The sequence below is a fragment of the Gopherus flavomarginatus genome, chromosome 13 (assembly GCF_025201925.1).
Source record: "Gopherus flavomarginatus isolate rGopFla2 chromosome 13, rGopFla2.mat.asm, whole genome shotgun sequence".
NCBI classification, from domain to species: Eukaryota; Metazoa; Chordata; order Testudines; family Testudinidae; genus Gopherus; species Gopherus flavomarginatus.
Window position 1 is genome coordinate 2,885,868 of NC_066629.1, and position 27,613 is coordinate 2,913,480.

General features: G+C 42.5%; 1 protein-coding gene across 1 annotated transcript; it reads right to left on the reverse strand.

Moving 5' to 3' along the window:
- Positions 1–3,517: 3,517 nt before the first annotated feature.
- LOC127033527 (E3 ubiquitin-protein ligase Mdm2-like) lies at positions 3,518–21,571 on the reverse strand. The gene is given in 10 exon segments (XM_050921473.1): positions 3,518–4,087; positions 4,305–4,382; positions 5,385–5,544; positions 6,344–6,509; positions 17,085–17,178; positions 17,318–17,385; positions 18,810–18,859; positions 20,036–20,169; positions 20,620–20,694; positions 21,518–21,571. Coding segments are annotated over 10 exon segments (1,449 nt in total).
- Positions 21,572–27,613: the final 6,042 nt, after the last annotated feature.

The window sequence follows — 27,613 nt, forward strand, 5'->3', positions numbered from 1 at the left end:
AGACACTCAAATTCCTGACCTGAAAAGACACTGGATTTATGGTTCATTACAACAATCTATAATCCACTAGCCCCTTCTTTTTGTCTTATGACTGCAGAGGTGCTAAACAGGCCACTCTACCATGAATGGTCCCTTAGATTAGAATCATAGACTTTAAGGTCAGAAGAGACTGTTATGATCATCTAGTCTGACCTCCTGCACAATGCAGGCCACAGAATCTCACCCACCCACTCCTGTATCAAACCTGTTTCTGAGCCACTGAAGTCCTCAAATTGTGGTCTGAAGACCTCAAGCTGCAGAGAATCCTCCAGCAAGTGACCTGTGCCCCACTCTGCAGAGAAAGGCAAAACCTCCCCAGGGCTTCTGCCAATCTGCCCTGGAGGAAAATTCCTTCCCAACCCCAAATATGGCAATCAGTTAAACCCTGAGCATGTGGACAAGACTCACCAGCCAGCACTCAGAAAAGAATTCTCTGCAGTAACTCAGATCCCAACCCATCTAACATCCCATCACAGACCACTGTGTAGTCAAAGATGAATTAATTGCCAAAATTAGGCTATCCCCCCATACCATCCCCTCCATAAACTTATCAGGCTTAGTCTTGAAGCCAGATATGTCTTTTGCCTCCACTGCTCCCCTTGGAAGGCTGTTCCAGAACTTCACTCCTCTAATGGTTAGAAACTTTTGTCTAACTTCAAGTCTAAACTTCCTGATGGCCAGTTTATATCCATTTGCTACCTCACCCACTTTGTTTCTCCAGGTGTCCACCCCCATCCCCTCCCACTCAAATTAAAAACTAGCAAACATTGCCAAGTCTCCAAAAATACAAGAATATTTACAAGTGATAATAAATAGTTAAAACTAACCTGATATTAAATAAGTAGAATTTTAGAGAGTTCACCATACAATATGCCCGTGAACTTTGTTTTACATTGATTACTGCACAAAATAAAGTAATCAAGGTACATTTGCCGATAATTTATGTGTATTATAAATAAGACAGGGAGATGTACTGAAGGTTGCTCACTGTTAACCCTGTTTGGCTTTAATTTCCCTAGTTTTAGAAAAACTGGAGTATAATTCATGATGAACTCTAGATCCTCAACATATGGGTCAGAGACTTGTGAAAACTGAGTTTGGTGCAGACTTCATCTTGGGATTTCAGTATAGAAAAATTGTGACAGAAGCAGCACTACAGAAATCCTGCCACCATCACTATAGCCTATTCCGAAATTCTATAGGTTACTCCATCTCTATTGAAATACCTGGGCCCTTCTTTTCAATATGCATTGGTTAGAAAAGGCTGTACATGAGAGAAGGGAACTAAATCCTTTCTGAGGAAGGGAGCCAGGTTGTTCTCTTGTAAGTGCATTCATGGCATTGTTCCCAAGTGACTAAGGGCTCGTCTATATTACCCGCAGGATTGACAGGCAGCGATCGATCCAATGGGGTCAATTTATCTTAATCTAGTCTAGATATGATAAATCTACCGACGAGCGCTCTCCCGTCAACTCCGGTACTCCACTGGAGTGAGTCGCAGGCAGAGTTGACGGGGAAGCGTCAGCTGCCGACTCATTGCAGCGAAGACAGTGATGAATCCTGGTCACTTGCCACATGAGGCACTTTCTGCATATGCTAAAATGACAACTGGTATACTTAGAATGGTACAGTTTTGTGTTTCCACTGGGCCGTACTATTTGAAGTCACTAAATGAACGGTGCTCCTGTTTTCACCATTCTTTATGGTTAAACTACATTGGAATGCTGCCCTTGAAATCAGAAAGCCTGAAAATCTGCACCTCTTTTCTCAATATTACATTCTGCAAGAGAATGTAAGAAAGCCACATTTTTGCATAATATTCTCACCAAAATTATCTAAAACCTTACATTTTTATCCTCAAAATACCTGTTCAACTGAGTAACTTAACAGGATTTTTTAAAACAAATTCTATGTAAATGCACACTTCCACTGCATTCTTGGAATTCACCACAAACACATAAGATATTCAGCAACATGCAAAGTACAGAGATCATTAATTTGGGGGTGAGTAGGTGGAGAGGACAAGTATGGTCAGATTTTTTTAAAATTAATTACTGAAAAGAGTTACCAAGGAACTGGACACACTAGTTTTAAAGATATTTAATTTTACAGATTTTTATTTTTTTCCAAAAAGGTCATATTAATACAAAACTTTGGTCAAAATTTTAAAGTTTGGTTTCCATATATAACTGGCCAAGCTAACACCTCACAACTCTACAATATTCAGAAAAGCCTTACAAAACAGAGAATTGCAGATTCAATTGAAAAAACCTACCGAACTAAAAACTAATCCTTATGCAAAACACCACTGTGCTGGTTTTGCTCCCTGAGGGTTTGGTATTTGTGGTCTTATTTAAGTGAATTTAATATTTCTGAAATGTGGCACACTGACAATACTGGACACAGGTACAATAGAAGTATAAACTTCCCCAATACTGCTCCATTGATGTGTTTTCATAGCTAAAGAGGGTTCTTTTTTTACTCCTTATGTCTATTCAGTCCTTGGCCCTCGCTGCTGGGCCAGTCAAATGTGCCGAAATTTGATGTGGTAACCTATCCACTAGCAACAGGACAGAATACCAAATCATATGAAATAGGTCTCAATCTTTACACAGGACCATACATGACAAACATCTTCAGTTCCTATCAAAGCTGAATTAAAATCAACTACTTATCAATAGTAATTAGTTTTATTGAACCTGAAATGTATTCTTGTGTTTTACTGAAATAAAAGGCTAGTCTCTACCCTAATTTCATTCTTCCCTCATTCCAGCTTTTGGTCTAAAATTACTCTAATTCTTTACTAACTTTCACATCTTCTGGTGATCTGAAGTAGTCTCAGGAATATTTTCCCCAGTTTACCTACTTTGATAGATAAATCTAAGTCTCAGCAATGACCAAGTCAAAATTTTATTTTATTTTTTCAAAATAGGACTATTCCAAGGGATCTCTTAAGAAGTTCTGATTTTCCCCAATGACTTCACTAAGGAACAGATACTGGAATTTGTAGAAAAATGGGAAGCTTGACTTCATAAATTCTATGAATTCCTACTGAGCAAAAGAAAATTGATATTCACAAGAATGAAACTTGAGAGCTCTCTCTTTTCAGAAGCTTTAAATTCAGTATTTAAAAAGGGATATTCTATCCAGTTGTACAAGTGTCGTTACTGATCTGCTTGTGATGTGCAAATCTTGATGGGCTAGATCCCCTAACATGGAAATAAAGTTTCAGGAATTTGGGTATTTTAATATCCCCCCAAATACTGAATGAAGAAAACTATCGATTTCAGTGCTATTTTTTTAAGATCAACTTTTCGCTACATCAAAAGAAAGAAGAAAACACCCCAAACACATCTTTAGTTAAACATACAAAAATAGCTTCTTACTCTCTTAACTGTACAAGTCTAGGGAAGCTTGTAATGAAGCCTGCGTGGAAGGTCTGCTGAAGCTTTGTTGCATAGTTATGCCGAAGTTCCTTCTAATTAAAGTAAATTAGCACAATCATCTGAATTGGCTCTCTGCAGACCGGACAGGGTTTATCCCGCTTCTGCAGTTTCCTTGCACAAGTAAAACACAACATAAGATGTCCTGTCTTGCCATGAACTATGCAGCCATTTTTAGGTCTGCTCTGACATATGACACAGGGCTCTGTGCTGGAAGGGGGTAGGCTGCATTCCACACTATCCTCTGTGTCTTCTGTCTCTTTTTTCTCAGGTTCTTTGCAATCCTCTTGGCTGCTACAAAAGAGACTCCTAGATGTAGATGGCTGAGAGTATTCTTCACTTTCCTTGGATTCAGAAGGTCGTGCTGTTGTATCTTTACTGTCTTCAACACTCAGTTCTTTATCTTCATTCACTTTCACTTTCTTACAGTCGGGAACATCAAAACCCTCTTCACGCTCTAGCTGTGTGGAACTTTCCAATTTTCGCTTTTCAGATAGGTCACTCTGTCCATCAGGAAGCCAGTGCTCATGAAGAGAACAGCATTTGGGGGAATGCTGTGGAAAGGGAGGGTTCATTTCATTGCATTTAGTGCACTTCCAACAATCCTTTAGTGTATTCAAAGTTAAAAAGTTAAACTATTTTCATTCCTACTATTACTGAAAAAAATTAAAGGAGATTATAGTTTCTTTATGTTATTGCTAAAGTATTTACTCAATACTTGTAAACAAAATTGGTCAATATCCACTGAATTCATTCATGATACAGGTCTTGGTCTTTCATCTCACAGACTTGTGATTTTTTATGAACCAAGAATTTACTCACGGCCAGTGAAATTTCAGGATCTTCATCAACTGAATCAGCATCACTCTCTTCACTCTGATCAATCATCATTGGACATACCTGATGGAAGAAAATGTATTTCAACTTCCTTTTACTTGTTTTTTAATTTAAAACAATTTATTAAAAAAAACAACTGTCAGGGTTCCCTCCCCACTCTATGGTACAGATGTGGGGACTCATGTGAAAGACTCCCTAAGCTTATTTCTACTAGCTTAGCTTAAAAACTCCCCAAGGCACAAATTCTCCCTTGTACCTTGGATTAGGTAAATGCTGCCGGCCACCAAGTGATTAGACAAAACTCAGGGAAAGGACCACTTGGAGTTCCTCCTCTCCCCAAATATCCCCCCAAGCCCTATACCCCCTTACTTGGGGAGGCTTGAGAATAAACAAACAAGATGAGCACAGACCAACCTGGGGTTTTTAGGACACTTAAAAACCCAATTAGATTCTTAAAAAAACAGAACTTTCTTAGAAAGAAAAATGGTAAAAGCAGCACCTCTGTAAAATTAGAATGGAAGCTAATCTCACAGGGCAACCAGATTCAAAACACAGAGGATTTCCCTCTGGGCAAAACTTTAAAGTTACAAAAAGAAAACCAGGAATACACCTTCCTCTCAGCACAGAGAAAATCACAAGGCAAAACAAAAGCTAATGCATTCCCTGGCTAGTACTTACTAATTCCAATGGAGTTAGACTACTTGCTTTCTTCATCTGTCTCTGGCAAGCACCCAGAACAGACAAAGCCTCCTCCCCTAGAATGAAAATATCTTGTCCCCTTATTGGTCCTTTTGGTCAGGTGCCAGCCAGGTTACCTGAGCTTCTTAACCCTTGACAAGTAAAAGGATTCTGTGCCTCTGGCCAGGAGGGATGTTATAGTACTGTATACAGGAAGGTTGTTACCCTCAGTATAAAACTCAGAAAACTCAGTATAAAGAATGGCAGTAGATATTTGCCATACAGCACATACAGTCATGAAAGATGATTATGGAAATATTTCATATTGCATTCCAACAAAATGCTTCTGCTATAACAGTTCAGATGGGGGGGAAGAAATATACATGCCTCATCATCTTCATCTGTGAACTCTTCTCCTTCTTCATTATGGCTATAATCTTCGGAAGAAATGGACTCAACTTCATACTCAACACTGAACTGGTCTGAAACACAATCCTGGTCAAATCAAACATCAGAGTTTTTGTTTCATGAACTGGCATGAAGATCCAGAATAAAACGGGCAAGGGAGAGAATATATTTCACTTCATTAATACATTCTTATGTCTCCTCCTGCCACATGTGTATTTAAACATACCAGTAAAGAGAAACATTGTTTAAATGGCTGCTGGCCAGAGATAATAGTCATGTGTCAGCCAAATACCTCATACCAATCAAGATGCTGGGACTTCTGCTGCAGTTGCACAATTTAGAAATATATTATTGTACTTATAAAACCTTTACAGATATTTTTAAATGAATGTAAAGAACATTGGAACTGGCTCCGAAACTAGTATGTTGAAATACAACACAAGTGAAGTTTGAACTTACTTTTACTAACATTTAAAATATACAAAAAGCAGACGCTATTTTGCATGAATTTAACAACAAATATTTCACTTCTGCGGACTGAAATGTTATAATAGTTACAGCATCTTTCATCAAATCTCAAAATGCTTTAACAAAGGCATGTAAATATTAACCCCCATTTTACAGATTGGAAACTGAAACACGTGTAAATAACTTACTCTAACCACTAAACGTACTCGCGCTGGGAATACAGATATTCATACACAATTCAGAGGCACAACTTTTCTACTGTACCAAGGGCTAAGAATTCATTGGTTTTGCTTCCTTATCTGAATATTCATAATGAAGAGTTAAGAAAATTCCATTTCTTAAGTTTTGTGATCCAAGCCACATAAAATACAACATTCGGGTTCTCTATCACTAGAACCATTATTTGTTTCAAATATTAATGTGATAGCCAAGATGCATGTCTGAGAACTCAACATAATTAAAAGTACATCTTGCTTACAGAACCTGCAGAGTCTAGTGAGTGGCCGCTGTCGCTTCCTTCACGGGATAGCTCACTTGTAACACCCTGAGAAAGGCTTTCATCACATGTGACCGAAATGCTGGCTGAATTATGCCGTTGTCTTTCTTCACTAGATTGTCCATCTGAAGGACTTTCTTCTGTGTCAGAGAGAAAAAGCGTATTAGTCCAAAGGCATTTTATGGAGCGTACAATGTTACATGCATTTTAGTAGATGTTTAAACTGGAGTTACTTATTCAGAACTTCATTATAATTATTTAGGGCTTTTCCAAATGGTAAATGGAATAAAGGCACCTGACCTATTTTAAAAAGAAAATGAAACAAATTCTTGCTGTATTCCTAAAAGAAAATGGTGTAAAATGGGCAAAAGACTGACATTTCTGAGGTTGTTTTTCATTGACTGCCCCATCATTAAGATAGATGAATGGTAATTTCCCCAGGCAGTAGATACCATGATTAAGGAATCATAAGAATGAACTCCTGGCCACCTGTGGAAATCAAGGATTTTATTTTAGCTTTGCATGCAACGGTATACTTACTGGTATCAGAATTTCTATTACAACCGCAATTTGTGGACATATAAAAGTCCACACTAAAAATTCCTTCAAGGCTAAAACATGATGCTCAAGATGTCAACTGTGGAAACACTGTTTTAAGCTGAAGAACTCAAAAATACTGCTTTTTGGATGTTTCTGACATTTTGGACTCCGGTAGCATGCAGGGAGGGAGTAGGGAATCAGCATTTTGAGGATAAATGTATCAAAATTCAACTCTACCAACATTAAGAAAAGGCATTATAAAAGAACTTGACAAAGACTTAAAAAGCAGCTGCCAAGTCAGTGTGTAATAAATGCAGTGGAGTGAAATTCCCTACCAGGGTTGGCAGATTGGTTCAGTGACCATTCAGCAGAGGCTGCGGCCGCCTCCAGGTGTTGTGACCAAGTTCCTCCTCTACCTTGGTGGGTCCCGTGCTTATTGGCGGATTTGCTCACCTCAGTGATCTTTCCCTTTGGTGGAACCCACAGTTTGGGTCAGCTCCTCCTGTGTCTGATCAGGAGTTGGGAGGTGTGGGGGGAACCCGGGCCTGCCCTCTACTCCGGGTTCCAGCCCAGGGCTCTGTGGATTGCAGCTGTCTATAGTGCCTCTTGTAACAGCTGCATGACAGCTACAACTCCCTGGGCTACTTCCCCATGGCCTCCTCCAAACACCTCTTTCTCCTCACCACAGGACCTTCCTCCTGGTGTCTGATAACGCTTGTACTCCTTAGTCCTTCTGCAGTGCATTCTCTCACTCTCAGCTCCTTGTGCCTCTTGCTCCCAGCTCCTCACACGCACTTCCTCTCCTCTGGCTCCCCCTCCCTGACTGGAGTGAGCTCTTTTTTAAACCCAGGTGCCCTGATTAGCCTGCCTTTATTGGCTGCAGGTGTTCTAGTCAGCCTGTCTGTCTTAATTGGTTCTAGCAGGTTCCTGATTACTCTAATGCAGCCCCTGCTCTAGTCACTCAGAGAACAGAAAACTACTCAGCCAGTGACTAGTATATTTGCCCTCTACCAGACTGGCCTGGGTCTGTCACAGTGTCTTATTCCAAACTCACTCTAATGCCCAATCCTTTCTTTGCACTGTAAACAAAAATTTGAAAAATCCCCCTCATTGCCTCTAAGCCTGGCAACTTTCATTTTAAAAGAAAAAAAACACCACCACTTGTACATACTTTGTGACTCCTCTTACTTTCCCTTGATGCTTCTTGTCTCAATCTCTCTCTTTTCTTTTTGCACCCTGAGAACCCAAACCTTCAAACTTAGATGCCCCCAGGCACAACCATTGCTCCTGTCCATCGTTATCCTCATTAAGTTGTCATCTCTCCATGAGGTACCGATAACATGCCAACACATAGTTTCTAAACATTTACAGCTTAAAACAATGTTTCCACAGTGGACATCTTACCATCCCAATGTAATGAGCATAATGCTTCAAGGGAAGATGTGATGAAGTGGAACTGTTCTTAATGTTTCCTCTGAATACTGAGGGGGTGCCTCAGTTTCCCCAATGCATTTCTTAAGTCTCTAGGTGGTGGGATAAGGGGGTGTAATTGTTGCAGAGCAAAGGGCCAGTGCACACAAATGGCCAAAACTCTGTCTCCTTTAGCTATCTCATTGCAGGGGGGAAGGGCCCCAGTCAACTAATGACTGGGGCCCTTCCCCCCTGCAATGAGGTAGCTAAAGATGTTGGAGAACAAAGGAATCAGGTGGCCTCCTGGTCCGGGAAAGGAAAAATCCCAGAGGAGGAGGGGGCTGGAGGGTTTCTCCATTTGGAGCTGGCTGGGGACAAGGACTGAGTGCAGACGTGGGTGTCTGACTCACTGCCCCTCAGAATGGACCCGACTGAGGGGTCCTGTCCTCTGTACCTACAAGCTCTGTTTTAGACCGTGTTCCTGTCATCGAATAAACTTCTGTTTTACTGGCTGGCTAAGAGTCACGTCTGACTGCGAAGTGGGGGTGCAGGACCCTCTGCCATCCCAGGATCCCAAGAGGCAGATTCGCTGTGGGAAGCACACGGAGGGGCATATGCTGAATGCTCCAAGGTCAGACCCAGGGAGGTGGAAGCTCAGAGAGAGGAGACTTCACCAGAGTCCTAACTGGTTTCATAGGCAGCAGTTCCAGAGCATCGCCCTGAGGACTCAGTGACAGAAGATTTCCAACAAACTAAAAAAACACTGTACATAAAAACACGATATTAAAAGAATTTTAAGGCTGTAATAAACTGACACATGGATGCAAACCCGAGTTAATAATTAAGCTGGCAATAAGCAGGCACAACAGAACACCTGGTTACTCTGTGAATTTTCATCCTTTCACCAGTTTGAGTTACAACATTTGTCCTAACTCTCCTACTCAGATCTGAACCTTAGAGTTCAGAACATGAGAAGCTAGCATGAGACCTCCAAAGCTTAATTACCAGCTTAGATCTGATATCGCTGCCACCAGCCAGAAGATTCCAGTGCCTGGCTCACTCTGGTCTCCCCAAAACCTTCCCTGGGGGACCCCAAGACTCAGATTCTTTGAGTCTCACAACAAAGGGGAATAAACCATTTCCCTTCCCCCTCCTCCCCTCCAGGTGCTCCCTCCCTGGGTTCCTGGAGAGATATACAGATTCAAGCTCCGTGAGCCTAAACAAAGGGATTCCACCCTCTTTACCTCCTCCCAGATTTCCCCACCCTGGGGACCCTAGGATACTCCCTGCTTCAAGTCCTTGAAACACAAGTATCGAGAAATCTAATCTCTCTCCCCCCTCACCCAGAGGGTATGCAAAGTCAGGATTAGTAAATCTAACACAAAGAGATTTTCCCCCTCCCTTCGTTTCTTAGCCTTAACCCGTGAAAAACACTCAAACAGGTCTTAAAAAGAAAGCTTTATATAAAAAGAATGAAAAAGGACATAAAAGGGTCTCTGTATCAAGGTGGCAATATACAGGGTCAATTGCTTAAAAGAAAAATGAATAAACACCCTTATCCAAAAAGAATACACTCCAGCAACTACACACATGTAAATACAAAAAAAAACCAATATAAACCTATTGTCTTACTATCCTTGTACTTACAACTTGGAAACAGAAGATTAGAAAGCCTGGAGATTCCTGTGGTCACTCTCAGAGCCGAGAGAGAGAACAGACCAAGAACAAAAGACTCACACCCAAAACTTCCCTCCACCCAGATTTGAAAAAGTCTTGTTTCCTGATTGGTCCTCTGGTCAGGTGTTGTTTGTTACCCCTTTCCAGGTGAAAGAGACATTAACCCTTAGCTATCTGTTTATGACAACATTAAAGAGTTCTTTGAATGTAGTGTGAATGGCTTAGAAATGCAGTACAGTTTTACGATAGGCTAGGATGACAGCAGCCTAAATAATACAAATATAAGCATATCTGATTTCAGAGTAGCAGCTGATGAAGTGGGTTTTAGCCCACGAAAGCTTATTCTCAAATCAATTTGTTAATCTCTAAGGTGCCACATGTACTTCTGTTCTTTAAGCGTATTAAAAATACCTTACATAGATCAAGCAACTGAACAAAATATTACTGAACACAGGAAAACACAATATAAAATCATAGTGTGACGGGTTGGATCACAGAAACCCTCTTGGGAGCTGCCACTCGATGTGCCAAAAGCATTTCTATCCCTGCCTTCCTCGCCAGCTCGGGGCCCCAGCACTCTGTCTTGCTGAGCCAGACACTCCTGTCTGCTCCAACACAGACTCAGGGTCTGAATTACTTGCCCCAAAGCTGCAGATTGACCTGAAAGCAGCTCACAGAAGTGTGCTTGCCTTTAACACTCAGATGCCCAGCTCCCAATGGGGTCTAAACCCAAATAAATCTGTTTTACTCTGTATGAAGCTTATACAGGGTAAACTCATCAACTGTTCTCCCTCTATAACACTGGTAGAGCAATATGCACAGCTGTTTGCTCCCCCAGGTATTAATACATACTCTGGGTTAATTAATAAGTAAAAAAGTGATTTTATTAAATGCTGAAAGTATGATTTAAGTGGTTCCAAGTAGTAACAGACAGAACAAAGTAAGTCACCAAGCAAAACAAAATAAAATGGGCAAACCTATGTCTAATCAAACTGAATACAGATATCAGAGGGGTAGCCGTGTTAGTTTGGATCTGTAAAAGCGACAAAGATTTCTGTGGCACCTTATAGACTAACAAATGGGCTGGAGCATGAGCTTTCGAGCATCTGACGAAGTGGGTATTCACCCACGAAAGCCCACGCTCCAATTCGTTTGTTAGTGTATCAGGTGCCACAGAACTCTTTGCCGCTGAATACAGATAAGATCCTCACCGGTTCCAGAATGCTCCCTACCCCTTGTTCCAGTTTCTTCCAAGTATCCTGGGAGGTGGTGGGGTCTCCCACGGACTTTCTCTTGTGGGTGGAGACCCCCTCCTCTCTCCTACGCAAAGTCCAGCTCCAAGATGGCGTTCTGGAGTCACATGGGCCAGTCACATGTCCATGCATGACTCACAGTCTACAGTTTCTACAGGCAGAAGCCATTGTCCACATGGTATCCTGTATGGCTCCAGGAAGACTTCTTATGTGGACTGGAGCATTACAAGATGCACTGTTCCCCGAGTGCTTCCTGATTGGGTACTTAACCTTGTGAATTCCTTCCGAAAGGATCTGACCAAATGCCTCACAAAGCTTACATAGAAATCTAGCAAGTATACAGCCAATATTCTTAACCTCAAGTATAGAATGATATGTGTGTACAAATAGGATGACTAGATATAGCAGACTATAACCTTTACAGAGATATATTACATGGCACAGGCAGCACAAAACATATTCCAGTTATGTCATATTCCCATAAAGCCTCACGGGAGGTACCGTCACACCCTCCCCGAGTTTACTGCCAGAGACTTGGACGCTGTCCATGGTGAAGGCAATACCTGTAAAATTCCTGTTTGCCTTTGGTCACACTCCTTTTCAGTACCTTGAATCCATACGATGTCATTCCTAGGGGTTCTAGCTAGTTTTGGGGTTCCTGGTCCCCAGAGGCCTGAAAACAGATCGGGGTGTAATATTGCTAACAGAACGCAGACAGTAGTATCTGTTAAAGTGTTGGTGTCTTGGTATTTAGACACCAATGCCATGAGGCGGTGTGCCTCAGTTTCCTCTTCTACACAGCAACATGGGCCTGTTGTGCTTTTGCTGCTGTGCCAAGCTTCCAGTCTGTTTACAGGTATAGGCTGAAAAGGATCATGCTTGTGGGGCTGTCTTGTCACCATCCCTAGCATGTACAACAGTTTCTTCCACAAATCAGGTACGTCTCACATCGTAAAAGGCCTTATGAAGTATGAATTCCTTTGTTTTATCTCATAGGTGAATTAGCAAAAGACACAAGGTTAACAGCAAATCTACGCTGGACAGGCTTCGTTCACTCAATATGACTTGTTTAGCGTCTGTTGCATTTTCCCAGTTCTCTGTGCCCTCTGGTACGCACTCTGATGCAGATTCTTCTGCCTCTTTGGGAAGGATTCTAATTCAGGCCTGTGTTTGGGGCGTTGGCCAGGAAAGGGTGCACTGCAACCATGCCTGTTCTCAGCCCCTCACAAGTGTAGCAAGAACAACATTTTTCAATGGGGTGCTCTGGACCCCTTTGGGCACCCCAATTCCTGTTCCTAACAGATCAGCTGGATGGACCTCCCCACCCTAGGAGACCTGACCCCCCGTTTCCCTTAAAGCCTGATCCACAGGAGAGGGGGCTGTCATTTGAAATGCAGACTTTTCATCCTCCTTCTGGGAAAGTCCCTCCCTACAAAAGGTGGGCGACTCTCTGCCCCCCGTTTCCCTCTGGGCTCCTGTTTGGGTCAGACACCCCTGTGTCCTCCAAAAGGACAGGTGACCCTGCTCCAGCTGTGGGTTCACAGCTACCAGCCATGGGAGACCTTTCACTGGCCAGCAAAATCCCCCTCCCCCTTTCACTCGGGTTCGTCTGGTACCCAGCTACAGAGTTCTTGGGGTCTGTTCCCACCGCAATGGTCACTAGGACCCCAACTTCCACCTTCGGGACATATGTCTCTGTGCACCCCAGGGCAGGCCCTGCCCGCTGCTGACCTGCAACTTCCTGGCAGTCAGCAGCCAGAATGGCCCCTCTGTTACAAGGTGATACATCCCCCTCCTCCGGGGGAGATGATTATGGGACAGGAGCTGGCTTTGTCCAGCCCCTCCCTCTGGAACTTGCCTGGAGCCCTTGGGCTGCAGGAACTGGTCATAACCATTCTTGCCCCCAAAGCTGCATCCTTTACTGCTGCATAGGAACCTAAGAGACACTCTCCTATTCCCCCAGCAGTCCCTGTGACTTCAACACCCCCCCACACCCCGGGGCTGTTAGCACAAGATTCCTGCTCCCTGCTAAACAAGCCTGGGACAGATTCTGCCACACTGAAGAAATCATTCCCAAGTAGAAACGGTGCAAAATTGTGTGCCACTGTTGCAACAGTCAGTTCAGCCTGCAAATCCCGAGTTTGTGTGTGTACGTTAGCTAAAGCTGCAAGGACTTTGTAACCCCCAACCAGCTCTAATTCTGCCATTTTACCTGGCAACGAATCCTTCTCCTGGATCAGGTCCCTCCTGATCACGGGAATCTCAGCACCCATGTACCTCAATCCCAGAAGCACTTCACCATTCAATTTAACAGCGTGCATAAGCTCATTGCCTGGTTGTGTGGAAGCAAGCTTTACAAATCCTGTGTGGAGAGAGGCAGCAGCTGGGCTCTGAGAAGCAGCAGCTTCATGTGTTACTTGCTCCTTGTTCCCACTCAGCACGGGACACTTAGTCCTCAGGTGCTCAGTGGACTTACAATGCTAGCACCTCTTGGCCTCCTCTGCTCGCACAGGAAATTTGGGACCAGTACCAGGGGAATGGGGAGGTGACCGCCCAGCCTCCTCCTTCCCAGGGGCAAAACGGTGATTCTGCTTCCCCCCAACCCTGGACCCCTCTGCCAGTGCTTTATGTCTGACTGCAGCTTGTGCTTGCTCATAAGAGTCTGGAAGCCCAGCTAATTCACCCACTGCATCCACCTTTTTGGCCCACAATACTGTTTTACATCATCACTGCACATATTCAGGAATTGTTCCTGAGTAACTACATCACACATCCCTTCAAAGTTTCCAGTGCCTTTCCCCCGCACCCCCTTATCTACCAAATCTCTCATTTCATTGGCATAAGCCACATTACTCAATCTAGAAGTGGAGACAGCGGCAATCTCGTGGCAGTCAGCAGCCAGGGCCACTGTGACGGGTTGGATCACAGAAACCCCTTTGGGAGCTGCTACCCGATGTGCCAAGACTACTATTGCCCCCTGCTTTCCCTGCCAAAAGTTATCATCTGGGGGCTGTCTGAAGAGTTACCGGACATTAGTTTGATAGTCTCAGGGCTGGGTGTGAAAAGATGTCCACATCACAAAGAAAACACCGCTGATACCCTTGTTGGTGACATCAGTATAAAGGCAGAGGATTGAACAGGCATGGAGACTGAGTTATCATATCAACTGACTAATAGTCCTTGCAGATCAGGACTGACCCATGCTGGTGAGGTTATTACATGTATTATCATAGCACCTAGAAGCCTTGGTCGCTCACCAGAGCCTCAGTGTGCTAGGACAGTGGTTTTCAACCTGTGGTCCACAGACCCCTAGGGGTAAGCAAACTATGTCAAAGATTTCCAGAGGGATCTATACGTGCAGTCAAAAATGTGTAGGGATCCACAAATGAAAAGAAGATTGAAAACTGCTGTGCTAGGAGATGTATAAACATGTGGGGAAGTCTATATTGCTATTACCTTGTGTAACAGGGTGCTGGTTTAAGAGGCACTGAACCCGCCCCTGTTAGCTCACAACCTGCTAGCATAGCTCCTATCAAGGGGAACTGGCTGGAGCTGGCGGAGTGTGGCTCATTAAACGGCCTGAGAGCAATCACCTGTGAGCCTGCTGAAAGGAAGGCCTCTAAAGCTGGCAGGAAGGAAGTAGGAGGGAGGAACAGGAAAGTGAGGACCTGTTGCTCCCAGCTGCTGTAAGAGCAAGCTGTTCCCTTAGGGGCTACCTGACTGGTATTGCATTGTATATACATGGTGGTGGGAAAAGACTGGGAAATAAAAGGGCACTGGTGTGTGAAAGAGTGGTCTCCAGAGAATTTGTACCACGAGCAACGAAGTGCTCGAACACACCCACATTGTATCTATTCTATGGATTAGCAGAGCTGCTCTTTCTCCAGGGCTGTTAATGTGGTACCTTTCACAATGGCGAAAACCATGAAAATGTGGACTCCTCCCCCAAAAAAATGACATGAGCCAGTGACATGCAAAAGCAGCAAAGAATCCTGTGGCACCTTATAGACTCATAGACTCCAGGACTGGAAGGGACTTCGAGAGGTCATCGAGTCCAGTCCACTGCCCTCATGGCAGGACCAAATATTGTCTAGACCATCCCTTATAGACATTTATCTAACCTACTCTTAAATATCTCCAGAGATGGAGATTCCACAACTTCCCTAGGCAATCTATTCCAGTGTTTAACTACTCTGACAGTTAGGAACTTTTTCCTAATGTCCAACCTAAATCTCCCTTGCTGCAGTTTAAGCCCATTGCTTCTTGTTCTATCATTGGAAGCTAAGGTGAACAAGTTTTCTCCCTCCTCCTGATGACACCCTTTTAGATACCTGAAAACTGCTATCATGTCCCCTCTCAGTCTTCTCTTTTCCAAACTAAACAAACCCAATTCCTTCAGCCTTCCTTCATAGGTCATGTTCTCAAGACCTTTAATCATTCTTGTTGCTCTTCTCTGGACCCTCTCCAATTTCTCCACATCTTTCTTGAAATGCGGTGCCCAGAACTGGACACAATACTCCAGCTGAGGCCTGACCAGCACAGAGTAAAGCGGAAGAATGACTTCTCGTGTCTTGTTTACAACACACCTGTTAATGCATCCCAGAATCACATTTGCTTTTTTTGCAACAGTATCACACTGTCGACTCATATTAAGCTTGTGGTCTACTATGACCCCTAGATGTCTTTCTGCCATACTCCTTCCTAGACAGTCTCTTCCCATTCTGTATGTGTGAAACTGATTGTTCCTTCCTAAGTGGAGCACTTTGCATTTATCTTTATTGAACTTCATCCTGTTTACCTCAGACCATTTCTCCAATTTGTCCAGATCATTTTGAATTTTGACCCTGTCCTCCAAAGCAGTTGCAATCCCTCCTAGTTTGGTATCGTTCGCAAACCTAATAAGCGTACTTTCTATGCCAACATCTAAATCGTTGATGAAGATTTTGAACAGAACCGGTCCCAAAACAGACCCCGCGGAACCCCACTTGTTATACCTTTCCAGCAGGATTGGGAGCCATTAACAACTACTCTCTGAGTACGGTTATCCAGCCAGTTATGCACCCACCTTATAGTAGCCCCATCTAAATTGTACTTTCCTAGTTTATCTATAAGAATATCATGCGAGACCGTATCAAATGCCTTACTAAAGTCTAGGTATATCACATCCACCGCTTCTCCCTTATCCACAAGGCTCATTATCCTATCAAAGAACGTTATCAGATTAGTTTGACACGATTTGTTCTTTACAAATCCATGCTGGCTATTCCCTATCACCTTACCACCTTCCAAGTGTTTGCAGATGATTTCTTTAATTATCTGCTCCATTATCTTCCCTGGCACAGAAGTTTAACTGGTCTGTAGTTTCCTGGGTTGTTTTTATTTCCCTTTTTATAGATGGGCACTATATTTGCTCCCTTCCAGTCTTCTGGAATCTCCCCCGTCTCCCATGATTTCCCAAAGATAATAGCTAGAGGCTCAGATACCTCTTCTATTAACTCCTTGAGTATTCTAGAGCAAACTTGCATGTCACTCATCAGAGGGGTAGCCGTGTTAGTCTGGATCTGTAAAAGCAGCAAAGAATCCTGTGGCACCTAATAGACTAACAGACGTTTTGGAGCATGAGCTTTCATGGGTGACATGCATCTGACGAAGTGGGTATTCACCCACGAAAGCGCATGCTCCAAAACATCTGTTAGTCTATAAGGTGCCACAGGATTCTTTGCTCCTTTTACTGATCCAGACTAACACGGCTACCCCTCTGATGAGTGACATGCAAGTTTGCTCTAGGCGTACGTATCACATGTTGAAAATCCTGCATTATAAATGTGCAAATACCGGATTCACCGAGCGCCCTCCTAGAAGAGGCAGTTGGTTTAGCAGCAAAATCTGGGGATGTCTGCTCCTCGTCAGCTAACTCTTGCATGGATTCCTGTTTAACAAAAACACTAAGTAAGCAGAGTATTAATGTGAATAGGACGAAATTTATTTTCATCTTTCAACTGCATCCAAATCTCAATGGTAAAGCAAATCAAGTTGTGAAACTTGAAAAAATGGGTATGTTAGATCACCTTTGGAACATTGCCTTGTTCAGTTTGGCCCCAGGTCTCACTCTGATAGGGGATTATTTCCATACACACTGAAAAAGAAAAATACATAAAGCAATGCGTCAGAAAGGAATTCCCGGCAGGCTCAAAAGACTGCAGTGAAAAATATACTGCAAATAATTTGTACATATTGTTTTAAACTTTAATTCAGAGGATACTTAACATTTACAAAATCACTTCATACTCTGAAGAAATGTTCAAGGTTTTCTTTGGAACATTACATACACAATTATAAGAAAAAAGAAACGTAACTGTGTTTGGGGATTTTTCGCAGATGAAAGAATGTTGGGAGAAAATATTCTTATAAATAAAACACACTTTTTAGCTAGATAGCAACATGATGATACACCACTATTTACAAGGGAACACTTACAAGAGAACATATACAAGATCCACTGGTTGCAAAAGCAGATATCAAGCTCTGCAAGAGATGTTTACAATCACTAGTGTATTATTAAGACACAGAAATAATTGTTCTAAGTACACTGTCAGAATGGACCCTGAGCTACACTACATTCTCAGACCAGATCCTGACCTACACAATACAACTAGTTATTTTCACAACAAAAGGTGTCCATTTAGAACAAAGTCTAGTAAGCACATACCCTCTTTATTTGAGTAGATTTGATCTTAGATCCTTCCACTTTGCTATTCTGGCCAAGATTTGCAAAAATAGGAGCCTAATGTTAAGCCCAAAAGTCTATACATAGGCATTTGCCTGATTTTCGAGTACTGAGCACCCAACTGCACCCACTCAAGCCAGTGGAGATGTTAGGTGCTCCAGACTTTGGAAAAATCAAGCAGATTACAAGTATAAATGTAGTTTTAAGAGCCTTTTTAAAAAAAAATCACCCCCATATTTAACTTTCATTTCACTCATTTCTTAAATGTAAGTTACATCATAGCTGTATTATCCATCCTTCTCTTGCAGATGTAAATAGCCCATAGTCTATTTTATGAAATTATATATGTATTTAATAAACTCATAACAAAATTTTTCCCTGCTTCTTTTATTGTTTATCATGTCAAGTATTACACGAGAAATGTTAACTCAAACTAGACCAGGTAGTTAAGGATGAACCAATATTCGAATATTTTGGTTTTTAAATCTGTTTCTTAGTATGAGTTGAGTATGTAAAGAAAGCAGCCTCAAAGTCGGCACAGAATGCCTTATCCTGTTTCCGCTGAATCCAATGAAAGTTTGGCCACTGACTTTACTGAGAACAAGTTCAAGCCCATTTGCTGCGCTAGACCCATAATCTTAAAACATTTTATTTGTAAAAAATGCAATTCACCTCCAACAATGCTATGAAAAGGGACAATAATTACAACCTCTATCAATGACTCCAGTTAACTGAATATTGCCTACAAAGTAAGTGAATACAGCTTTCAGAACTTTTGCATTAATAAAGACCCTCCCCCTCAAAAAAGGGGGGTTCTCTCAACACTAATTTACCTTGTTGACTGACTGCTATCAAGTTTCTCAAAACCACTGAGTATATTTTCCTTGAAAGGAGACAAAACAGACATTTCATACATTATAAATTAGAAGTTCCTATTTGCTGTGGTAAGTTTAGCCAAACTAGAAGACAGAAAGACCAAGCTGAAAACACTGATTATTTTGTGGGGTCATGATCAGAGCTGACAGGAAAAGAGCTAAGTGTATTTTAAGAAAAAGCCAAAAGAAATTAAAATGTTTCTGGTTTGCTCAAAAATTTCACAGCATTTTCGGATGTTTTCATTTTATTCTGGTGGGGAAAATAGGACCAACACTTGGGTTTTGCTTTTTTAAACTTTCCACTTCTCTTTCACCACCCCAGTGTAAAAAGGAGAAAAGAGTATAAAAAGTGAAAGTGTTCCCCCTCCGCCCCACCAAAACAAACTGAAGAAACTTTAAATGCTTTTTTCCTAAAATGTTGGGAAAAATTCAATTTTGAATTTTTTTCAAAAAATGAAAAATTTCAACAAGATCAAAAATTTTCTTCTGAACCTTTCAATTTTGTCAAAAAGCCATTTCTCACTTAGCCAGCAGTTGGACCATCTCTAATCATGAGTCAAAGCATTTTTAATGGAATTTGTACAGCATTATTTCAGGGTTTAATTCAGAGAAAAATATCTTCAACTTTCAGGGCAGTGGCAAGATCCAGGTCATGCATACTGGCTTTGCAGCAATAAAACCTATTTAAGAAGAAAGTTTAGCCTGCTGCAAAGGGAAATCTTCAACCACTGTCACTTTGCACGGATGAGTTGTGTAGCTGCCAGGAGAAAAACAAAAGAGAGTATGCAACCCCCTTTACTTGGGCTTAGTCTCCCATGCATAAGGAGTTTCATAATGGAAAGAGAACAGGCTTAAGTGCTTGTATAATGTCTAAATTACATTGCTGTTACCTCAAGGGGTGCAGGAAAGAATCTCTCTTCAAAGTAGACAGAAGCCCCCAAGGTTACTGAACCTGAGAAGTTTGTGTAGTTTCTGAGCTCTGGCACTTATAGATATCAGTGTGGGCTGAATCAGGCCTCCCTCTCAAAAACCAGACACCTGGGCAGGGGGCGTACAACTTTGACAATTCCATCTATCAAGACTTCATCAAATAAAATATGCAACAAATTGCAAACCAAAACATATGTTCAGTGTATTACATAAGCTTTATCTGGATCTCTCGCACAAAAAATATGAAATGTTACCTCGGTTCTTTTACCGAAAAGCTTGGTTCCCCAAATAGATCTCCAAGAGGATCATCTGCACAGTGGACAATATCCCGCTGTTTTTCATCATATAATTGTTTAGATATAATATATCGACCAAGATAGATTATTACCTACAATGCAAGTCAAGTTTGGAATATTAAATATATTTAGAACTTTAAAGTATAAAACCAATATAAAACAACCTATTTTAACCCCCTAAAAAGTCTATTCTCCTTTCAATCATCACCTGCAACTCCATATTAATATTAACAGCGTTATAAATAAATGCTAGTTTACATAGCAGGTTTCATCTGTAGTTCTCAAAGCTATATACGGTACTCCATTTTACAAACAGAGAAATGGTGGTATAGATGTTAAGTAACTTGATCAAGGTCACAAAGCAAGACTGTGACAAAGCCAGGAACAGAACCACCTCCGAGCTTCCATACCGATGCCTTACCCAGTACACCACATTATTTTTCTTTCATTATGGGGCAACTAATAAGTATGATAAACTTGTAAGAGTGAAACTTATATTTATTGCTTTCAATCATTCCAAATGAGAAATTCCGATAATTTACCTCTATCATTGTTAAAGTGTCTTTTGGGGCACCAGCAAATTTTAACAACTTCAAGAATAGTGGCTTTGGTTTAAACTGAAAGAAAAAAAAAAGCAAATAACATATTTCATTTTTATAGTGCATGTCCTTCCCAAAGAGTCCAAAGCACCATAGATTACTTGAGTATTACACCCACAAAAACTATGTTATTTACATTGAAAAGTCAAGCACCTCAAAGTTAGGATATGGCAGATTTTTGGTTCCCCCTGCAACCATAATTTTGTCACTCACTCAATGCATTTACCATTCACATGAAATGAAACAGGGGCCCTGTGAAAATCTGTGTGTCGTCAGATAATTTAAGACTGTGCCAAAATACATATGCACGCGGAGGCTAAAGTAAGGTTGCACAGGCAAAGACAGTCTTTGCAACCTAAATAAGATTTGTTTACATGCTTAGGTAATTTCCTAGGTTTTTCTTTTTAAGAAAAAAGATAAACCAATCTTATTACACACAACTATAATGATCCTCCCTCACCCAAATCATACATCAATACTTGGGTGTGAACCCTGAACTTTCAGACTGCTCCCCTTTGAACTACAAGACTTACCACATTACCTGGTAAGTAGAAGGCTGTTATCCCAAGGGGGACCCAGCCTACCTCTCTTGTACCACCAGGCGGTGTGGCAGCTCTTACCCCACATGGAGCTCTCAAAGTGAATCAGCTGGCTCATTAGAACTATTTGCAGGGTTTGGGCATAAGCCCATCTCTCTCTCCCCACTTCTTCTTGTGCAACAGCTCTAACAGTTCTTCAGCATTCCCAATATAGAGTGCAATGAACAGGTGAGAGAAGGGAAATGGCTTTTTTCAAAAAGGCATCTCTCAGCAAAACCTGAACTGAATGTAATGGGACAAACCGGGCAGCTCTTCAGCCCAAGGACTTTCCTCCTGCCGTATTTCAAAGGTTTCATGCAACCCATGAAGCAGCTAGAGCTTCTAAAAACAAAGGGCCACAATAATTTTTATATGGAAAGTGTTAGGCAACCTAATTACTGGCTCAGCCCAGTAATACAAACATATCACTGAAATACAACAGATGGATATATAACAGAAAGGAACAAATCCCATCAAATCAAGTGTCAGAGTATAATTAGGGAGTCCAAAAAGAATTTGAAGAGCAACTAGTAAAACACAAAAACTAACAGCAAATTTTTTAAAGCACATCAGAAGCAGGATGTCTGCCAAAGAATCAGTGGGGCACTAGAGATCGAGGTGCTAAAGAAGCACTCAATGAAAACAAGGCCACAGCATCAGTCCTCCCTGCAGAGAATACGGGGGAGATTCCCATACATCAGCCATTCTTTGTAGGTAACAAATCTGAGGAAGCAGATTGAGGTGTCAGTAAAGATGGTTTTGGAACAAACTGATAAATTTAAGTGTAGTAAGTCACCAGGACCAGACTGGTATTCACCCACGAGTTCTAAAGAAATTCAAACATGAAACTGCAGGGTAACGACTGTGGTATACAACCTATTGTTTAAATTAACCTCTGCATTAGATGTCTGGCAAGTAGCTAACATAATACCGATTTAAAAAAAAAAAGGCCTCAAAGCAATACTGGAAATTACAGGCTGGTAAGTCTAATATCACAATCAGGCAAACTGGCTGAAACTGTGTGTCTGACAATTGTGTTCTTTACTATAGGTCAATGGTAGTCAATTATTTTTTATCAAGGTCCAAATATCTTGGTCATGATGTAGGCAAAATTCAGACTCCAGAGAAAATAATAAAATACAGTGCAGTAACAATAATTACGAGTAAATAAGATTTTGGGGTCCAACTGAAAGCATCTGGCAGTCTGGATTTGGCCCCTGATTCGCCTATTGACTACCTCTGCTATATAGGAACACGATATGTTAAGGAATAGTCAATGGCTTTTGTAAAGGGAAATCATGCAGAATCCAATCTAGTCAAATTATTTTAAGGTGTCAACAAATATGAGGACAAGGGTGATCCCGCAGATATACCTGGACTTTCAGAAGGTCTTTAACAAGGTCTCTCACCAAAAGGTTCTTAAGCAAACTAAGCAGTCCTGGAATAAGATGGAAGGTCCACTACTAGATCAGTATTAAAATACAGTAAACAAAAGGTAGAAATAAGTGGCCAGTTTTCAAATTGGAAAGAAGTAAATTGCTGGGTCCCTCAAGGATCTGTACTGGGACCAGTGCTGTTCAATATATTCATAAATGATCCAGAGAACGGGGTAAACAGCGAGTGACAAAGTTTGTAGACAATATAAAAATACCCAAGATTGTTAAGTCCAAAGCTGACTGAAGAGTTACGAACGGATCTCACAAAACTCAGTGACACGGCAACAAAATGGCTGATTAAATCAAACCATAGAATTGTAGGACTGGAAATGACCCTGGGAGATCTTCTAGTTCGGTCCCCTGCACTCATGCAGGACTAATTATTACCCAGACCATTCCTGACAGGTGTTTGCCTAACCTGCTCTTAAAAATCCCTAATGATGGAGATTGCACAACCTCCCTAGGCAATTTATTCCAGAGCTTTACCACCCTGACAGGAAGTTTTTCCTAATGTCCAACCTAAACCACGCTTGCCACAACTTAAGCCCATTGCTTCTTGTTCTATTCTCAGAGGTTAGGAGAATAATTTTTCTCCCTCCTTCTTGTAACAACTTTTTATGTATTTGAAAATTGTTATGTCCCCTTCTCAGTCTCCATATTAAACAAACCCATGTTTTTCAATTTTTCCTCATGGGTTATGTTTTTTAGACCTTTAATCATTTTTCCTGCTCTTCTCTGGAGGACCTTCTCCAATTTGTCTACATCTTTCCTGCAACGTGGTCCCCAGAACTGGACACAATACTCCAGCTGAGGCTAATCAGGGCGGAGTAGAGCAGAAGAATTACTTCTTGTGTCTTGCTTACAACACTCCTGGCTAATACAGCCCAGAATGTTTGCTCCTTTTTTGCCACAGTGTTACACTATTGACTCATATGTAGCTTGTGATAAATGTAATGTTGGTATGTGCGAAGTACTGCACACTGGGAAAAGTAATTCCAGCCATACATACAAAATGGAGTCTAAATTAGTTGTTATCACTCAAGAAAGATCTTGGAGCCACTGCAGATAGTTGTCCGAAAATAGCCACTCAATGTGCAGCAGCAATCAAAAAACAAACAAACAGTGTGTAAAGAACCATCAGGAAAGGAGTAAATAATAAGGCACTAAATATAATAATGCCTCTACATAAATCCATGGTAAGCCCACACCTTGAATACTGCATGCAGGTCTGGTTGTCCCCTCTCAAAAAAGATATATTAGAATTAAAATAAATGTAGAGAAGGCAAAAATGGTTAGGGGATATAAACCAGCTTGCGTATGAGGAGAGATGAAATACACTGAGACTGTTCATCTTAGAAAAGAGATGAATCATAGAATCACAGAATATCAGGGTTGGAAGGGACCTTAGGAGGTCATCAAGTCCAACCCCCTGCTCAAATGACCTCAAGGAAATATGACAGAGAATTATAAAATCATGAATGGTGTGAAGAAAGTCAATAAGGAAGTATCAGAGGGGTAGCCGTGTTAGTCTGGATCTGTAAAAGCAGCAAAGAATCCTGTGGCACCTTATAGACTAACAGACGTTATGGAGCATGAGCTTTCGTGGGTGAATACCCACTTCTTCAGATGCATGTGGTGGAAATATCCAGGGGCAGGTATATATATGCTAGCAAGCAAGCTAGAGATAACAAGATCAGTTCAATCAGGGAGGATAAGGCCCTGTTCTAGTAGTTGAGGTGTGAAAACCAAGAGAGGAGAAACTGGTTCTGTAGTTGGCAAGCCATTCACAGTCTTTGTTCAATCCTGAGCTGATGGTGTCAAATTCGCAGATGAACTGAAGCTCAGCAGTTTCTCTTTGAAGTCTGGTCCTGAAGTTTTTTTGCTGCAGGATGGCCACCTTAAGGTCTGCTATAGTGCGGCCAGGGAGGTTGAAGTGCTCTCCCACAGGTTTTTGTATATTGCCATTCCTAATGTCTGATTTGTGTCCATTTAGCCTTTTCCGTAGAAACTGTCCAGTTTGGCCGATGTACATAGCAGAGGGGCATTGCTGGCATATATTACATTGGTGGATGTGCAGGTGAATGAACCAGTGATGGTGTGGCTGATCTGGTTAGGTCCTGTGATGGTGTCGCTGGTGTAGATATGTGGGCACAGTTGGCATCGAGGTTTGTTGCATGGATTGGTTCCTGAGCTAGAGTTATTATGGTGCGGTGTGCAGTTACTGGTGAGAATATGTTTCAGGTTGGCAGGTTGTCTGTGGCAAGGACTGGCCTGCCACCCAAGGCCTGTGAAAGTGTGGGATCGTTGTCCAGGATGGGTTGTAGATCCTTGATGATGCGTTGGAGGGGTTTTAGCTGGGGGCTGTATGTGATGGCCAGTGGAGTCCTGTTGGTTTCTTTCTTGGGTTTGTCTTGCAGTAGGAGGCTTCTGGGTACACGTCTGGCTCTGTTGATCTGTTTCCTTATTTCCTCGTGGGGGTATTGTAGTTTTGAGAATGCTTGGTGGAGATTTTGTAGGTGTTGGTCTCTGTCTGAGGGGTTAGAGCAGATGCGGTTGTACCTCAGTGCTTGGCTGTAGACAATGGATCGTGTGATGTGTCCGGGATGGAAGCTGGAGGCATGAAGGTAGGCATAGTGGTCGGTAGGTTTTCGATATAGGGTGGTGTTAATGTGACCATCACTTATTTGCACTGTGGTGTCAAGAAAGTGGACCTCCCGTGTAGATTGGTCCAGGCTGAGGTTGATGGTGGAGTGGAAGCTGTTGAAATCATGGTGGAATTTTTCCAGAGTCTCCTTCCGATGGGTCCAGATGATGAAGATGTCATCAATGTAGCGTAGGTAGAGAAGAGGCGTGAGTGGACGAGAGCTGAGGAAGTGTTGTTCCAGGTCGGCCATACTTTCATAGGCCTTGGGTGGCAGGCCAGTCCTTGCCCACAGACAACCTGCCAACCTGAAACATATTCTCAGCAGTAACCGCACACCGCACCATAATAACTCTAGCTCAGGAACCAATCCATGCAACAAACCTCGATGCCAACTGTGCCCACATATCTACACCAGCGACACCATCACAGGACCTAACCAGATCAGCCACACCATCACTGGTTCATTCACCTGCACATCCACCAATGTAATATACGCCATCATATGCCAGCAATGCCCCTCTGCTATGTACATCGGCCAAACTGGACAGTCTCTACAGTAAAGGATAAATGGACACAAATCAGACATTAGGAATGGCAATATACAAAAACCTGTAGGAGAGCACTTCAACCTCCCTGGCCACACTATAGCAGACCTTAAGGTGGCCATCCTGCAGCAAAAAAACTTCAGGACCAGACTTCAAAGAGAAACTGCTGAGCTTCAGTTCATCTGCGAATTTGACACCATCAGCTCAGGATTGAACAAAGACTGTGAATGGCTTGCCAACTACAGAACCAGTTTCTCCTCTCTTGGTTTTCACACCTCAACTACTAGAACAGAGCCTCATCCTCCCTGATTGAACTGATCTCATTATCTCTAGCTTGCTTGCTAGCATATATATACCTGCCCCTGGATATTTCCACCACATGCATCTGAAGAAGTGGGTATTCACCCACGAAAGCTCATGCTCCAAAACGTCTGTTAGTCTATAAGGTGCCACAGGATACTTTGCTGCTAATAAAGAAGTATGTGAAGGGGTAAATAATAACATAAAACAATGGATCACCCAATAAAATTAGTAGGCAGAAGGTTTAAAACAAACACAAGGATGTACTTCTTCACCCAATACACGCTCAACCTGTGGAACTTGGTGCCAGAGGATGTTAAGATGGCCCAATGTATAAGTGGGTTCAAAAAAGTTCATTAATGGCTATTAGCCAAGACGGTCAGGGACGCAACCCCATGCTGTAGGTGTCCCTAAACTTTGACTGTCAGAAGCTGGGACTGGACAACAGGATGGTTGGATCACTCAGTAAATTGTCCCGTATCCTTCATTCCCCCTGAAACATCTGGCACCAGCCATAGTCAGAAGACAAGATTCTAGGCTAGGTGGACCAGTGGTCTGACTCAGTATGGCCATTCATACGTTTTTACAACAGATTCATGAAGGGAATGAACATCTCACTGAAATAGAGAGAATATACCATAAGTAGAAAGAACCTCGGGCTAGTCTACAACGGCAGCGCTTTAACATGGCTTGTGTAGCCACAACAGAGCACTGGGAAAGAGCTCTCCCAGCCAGGGCTGACTCTAGGTTTTTTGCTGCCCCAAGCAAACAAAAAAAAATTGGCTCCCCTCCCGAATTTTTTTTTTGCTTTTGCACTTTGAAGTTTTGTTTTGACTGTTTAAAAATAAAAAAAATGAAAACAGAGAATCTGTAGTTAGTGAAACAAAACCATTTCCTACTAGTGTAATTTTAATATTTAATTTTAACAAAACCCTCCCGCCTGGTCCAACTCTTACCTTGCTGCGGATCTGGCTCGAGGCGGATTCAGCTCCTGTCACTACCGCTCCCAGCGCCAGGGGTTGGGGCTGCTGCTGGATCCCAGCCCCGCTTGTCCTTGGTCTTTGCCTTGGCCCTGGCACGAGCTGGGCTCAGCATGGGCTGCCACTCTGCTCCCCTCTCCCCTCCCCTGGCAGGAGGTGGCGCAGAGAGAAAGAGGAGGAGGAGGCGGCGGAGGAAGCGAGGACAAGCCAAGGAGAAGCAGCCCGCCTGGGTGTCATGTCCCGCCATCCTCTGCAGCCGGAGCAGGGACACGCTACAGGCTCCCGCCTGGGGGGTGGCCGCTGCCTGCGGGAGAGCGGAGGGGACAAGCCGAGGAGGAGCGGGCCGTCCTCTGCAGCCGGGGAAGGGCCACACTACCACTCTTCTGCGTCAGCAGCCACCACCCCCAAGGTGGAGCTGGTAGTGTGGTTCTGCCTCAACTGCAGAAGACGGGCT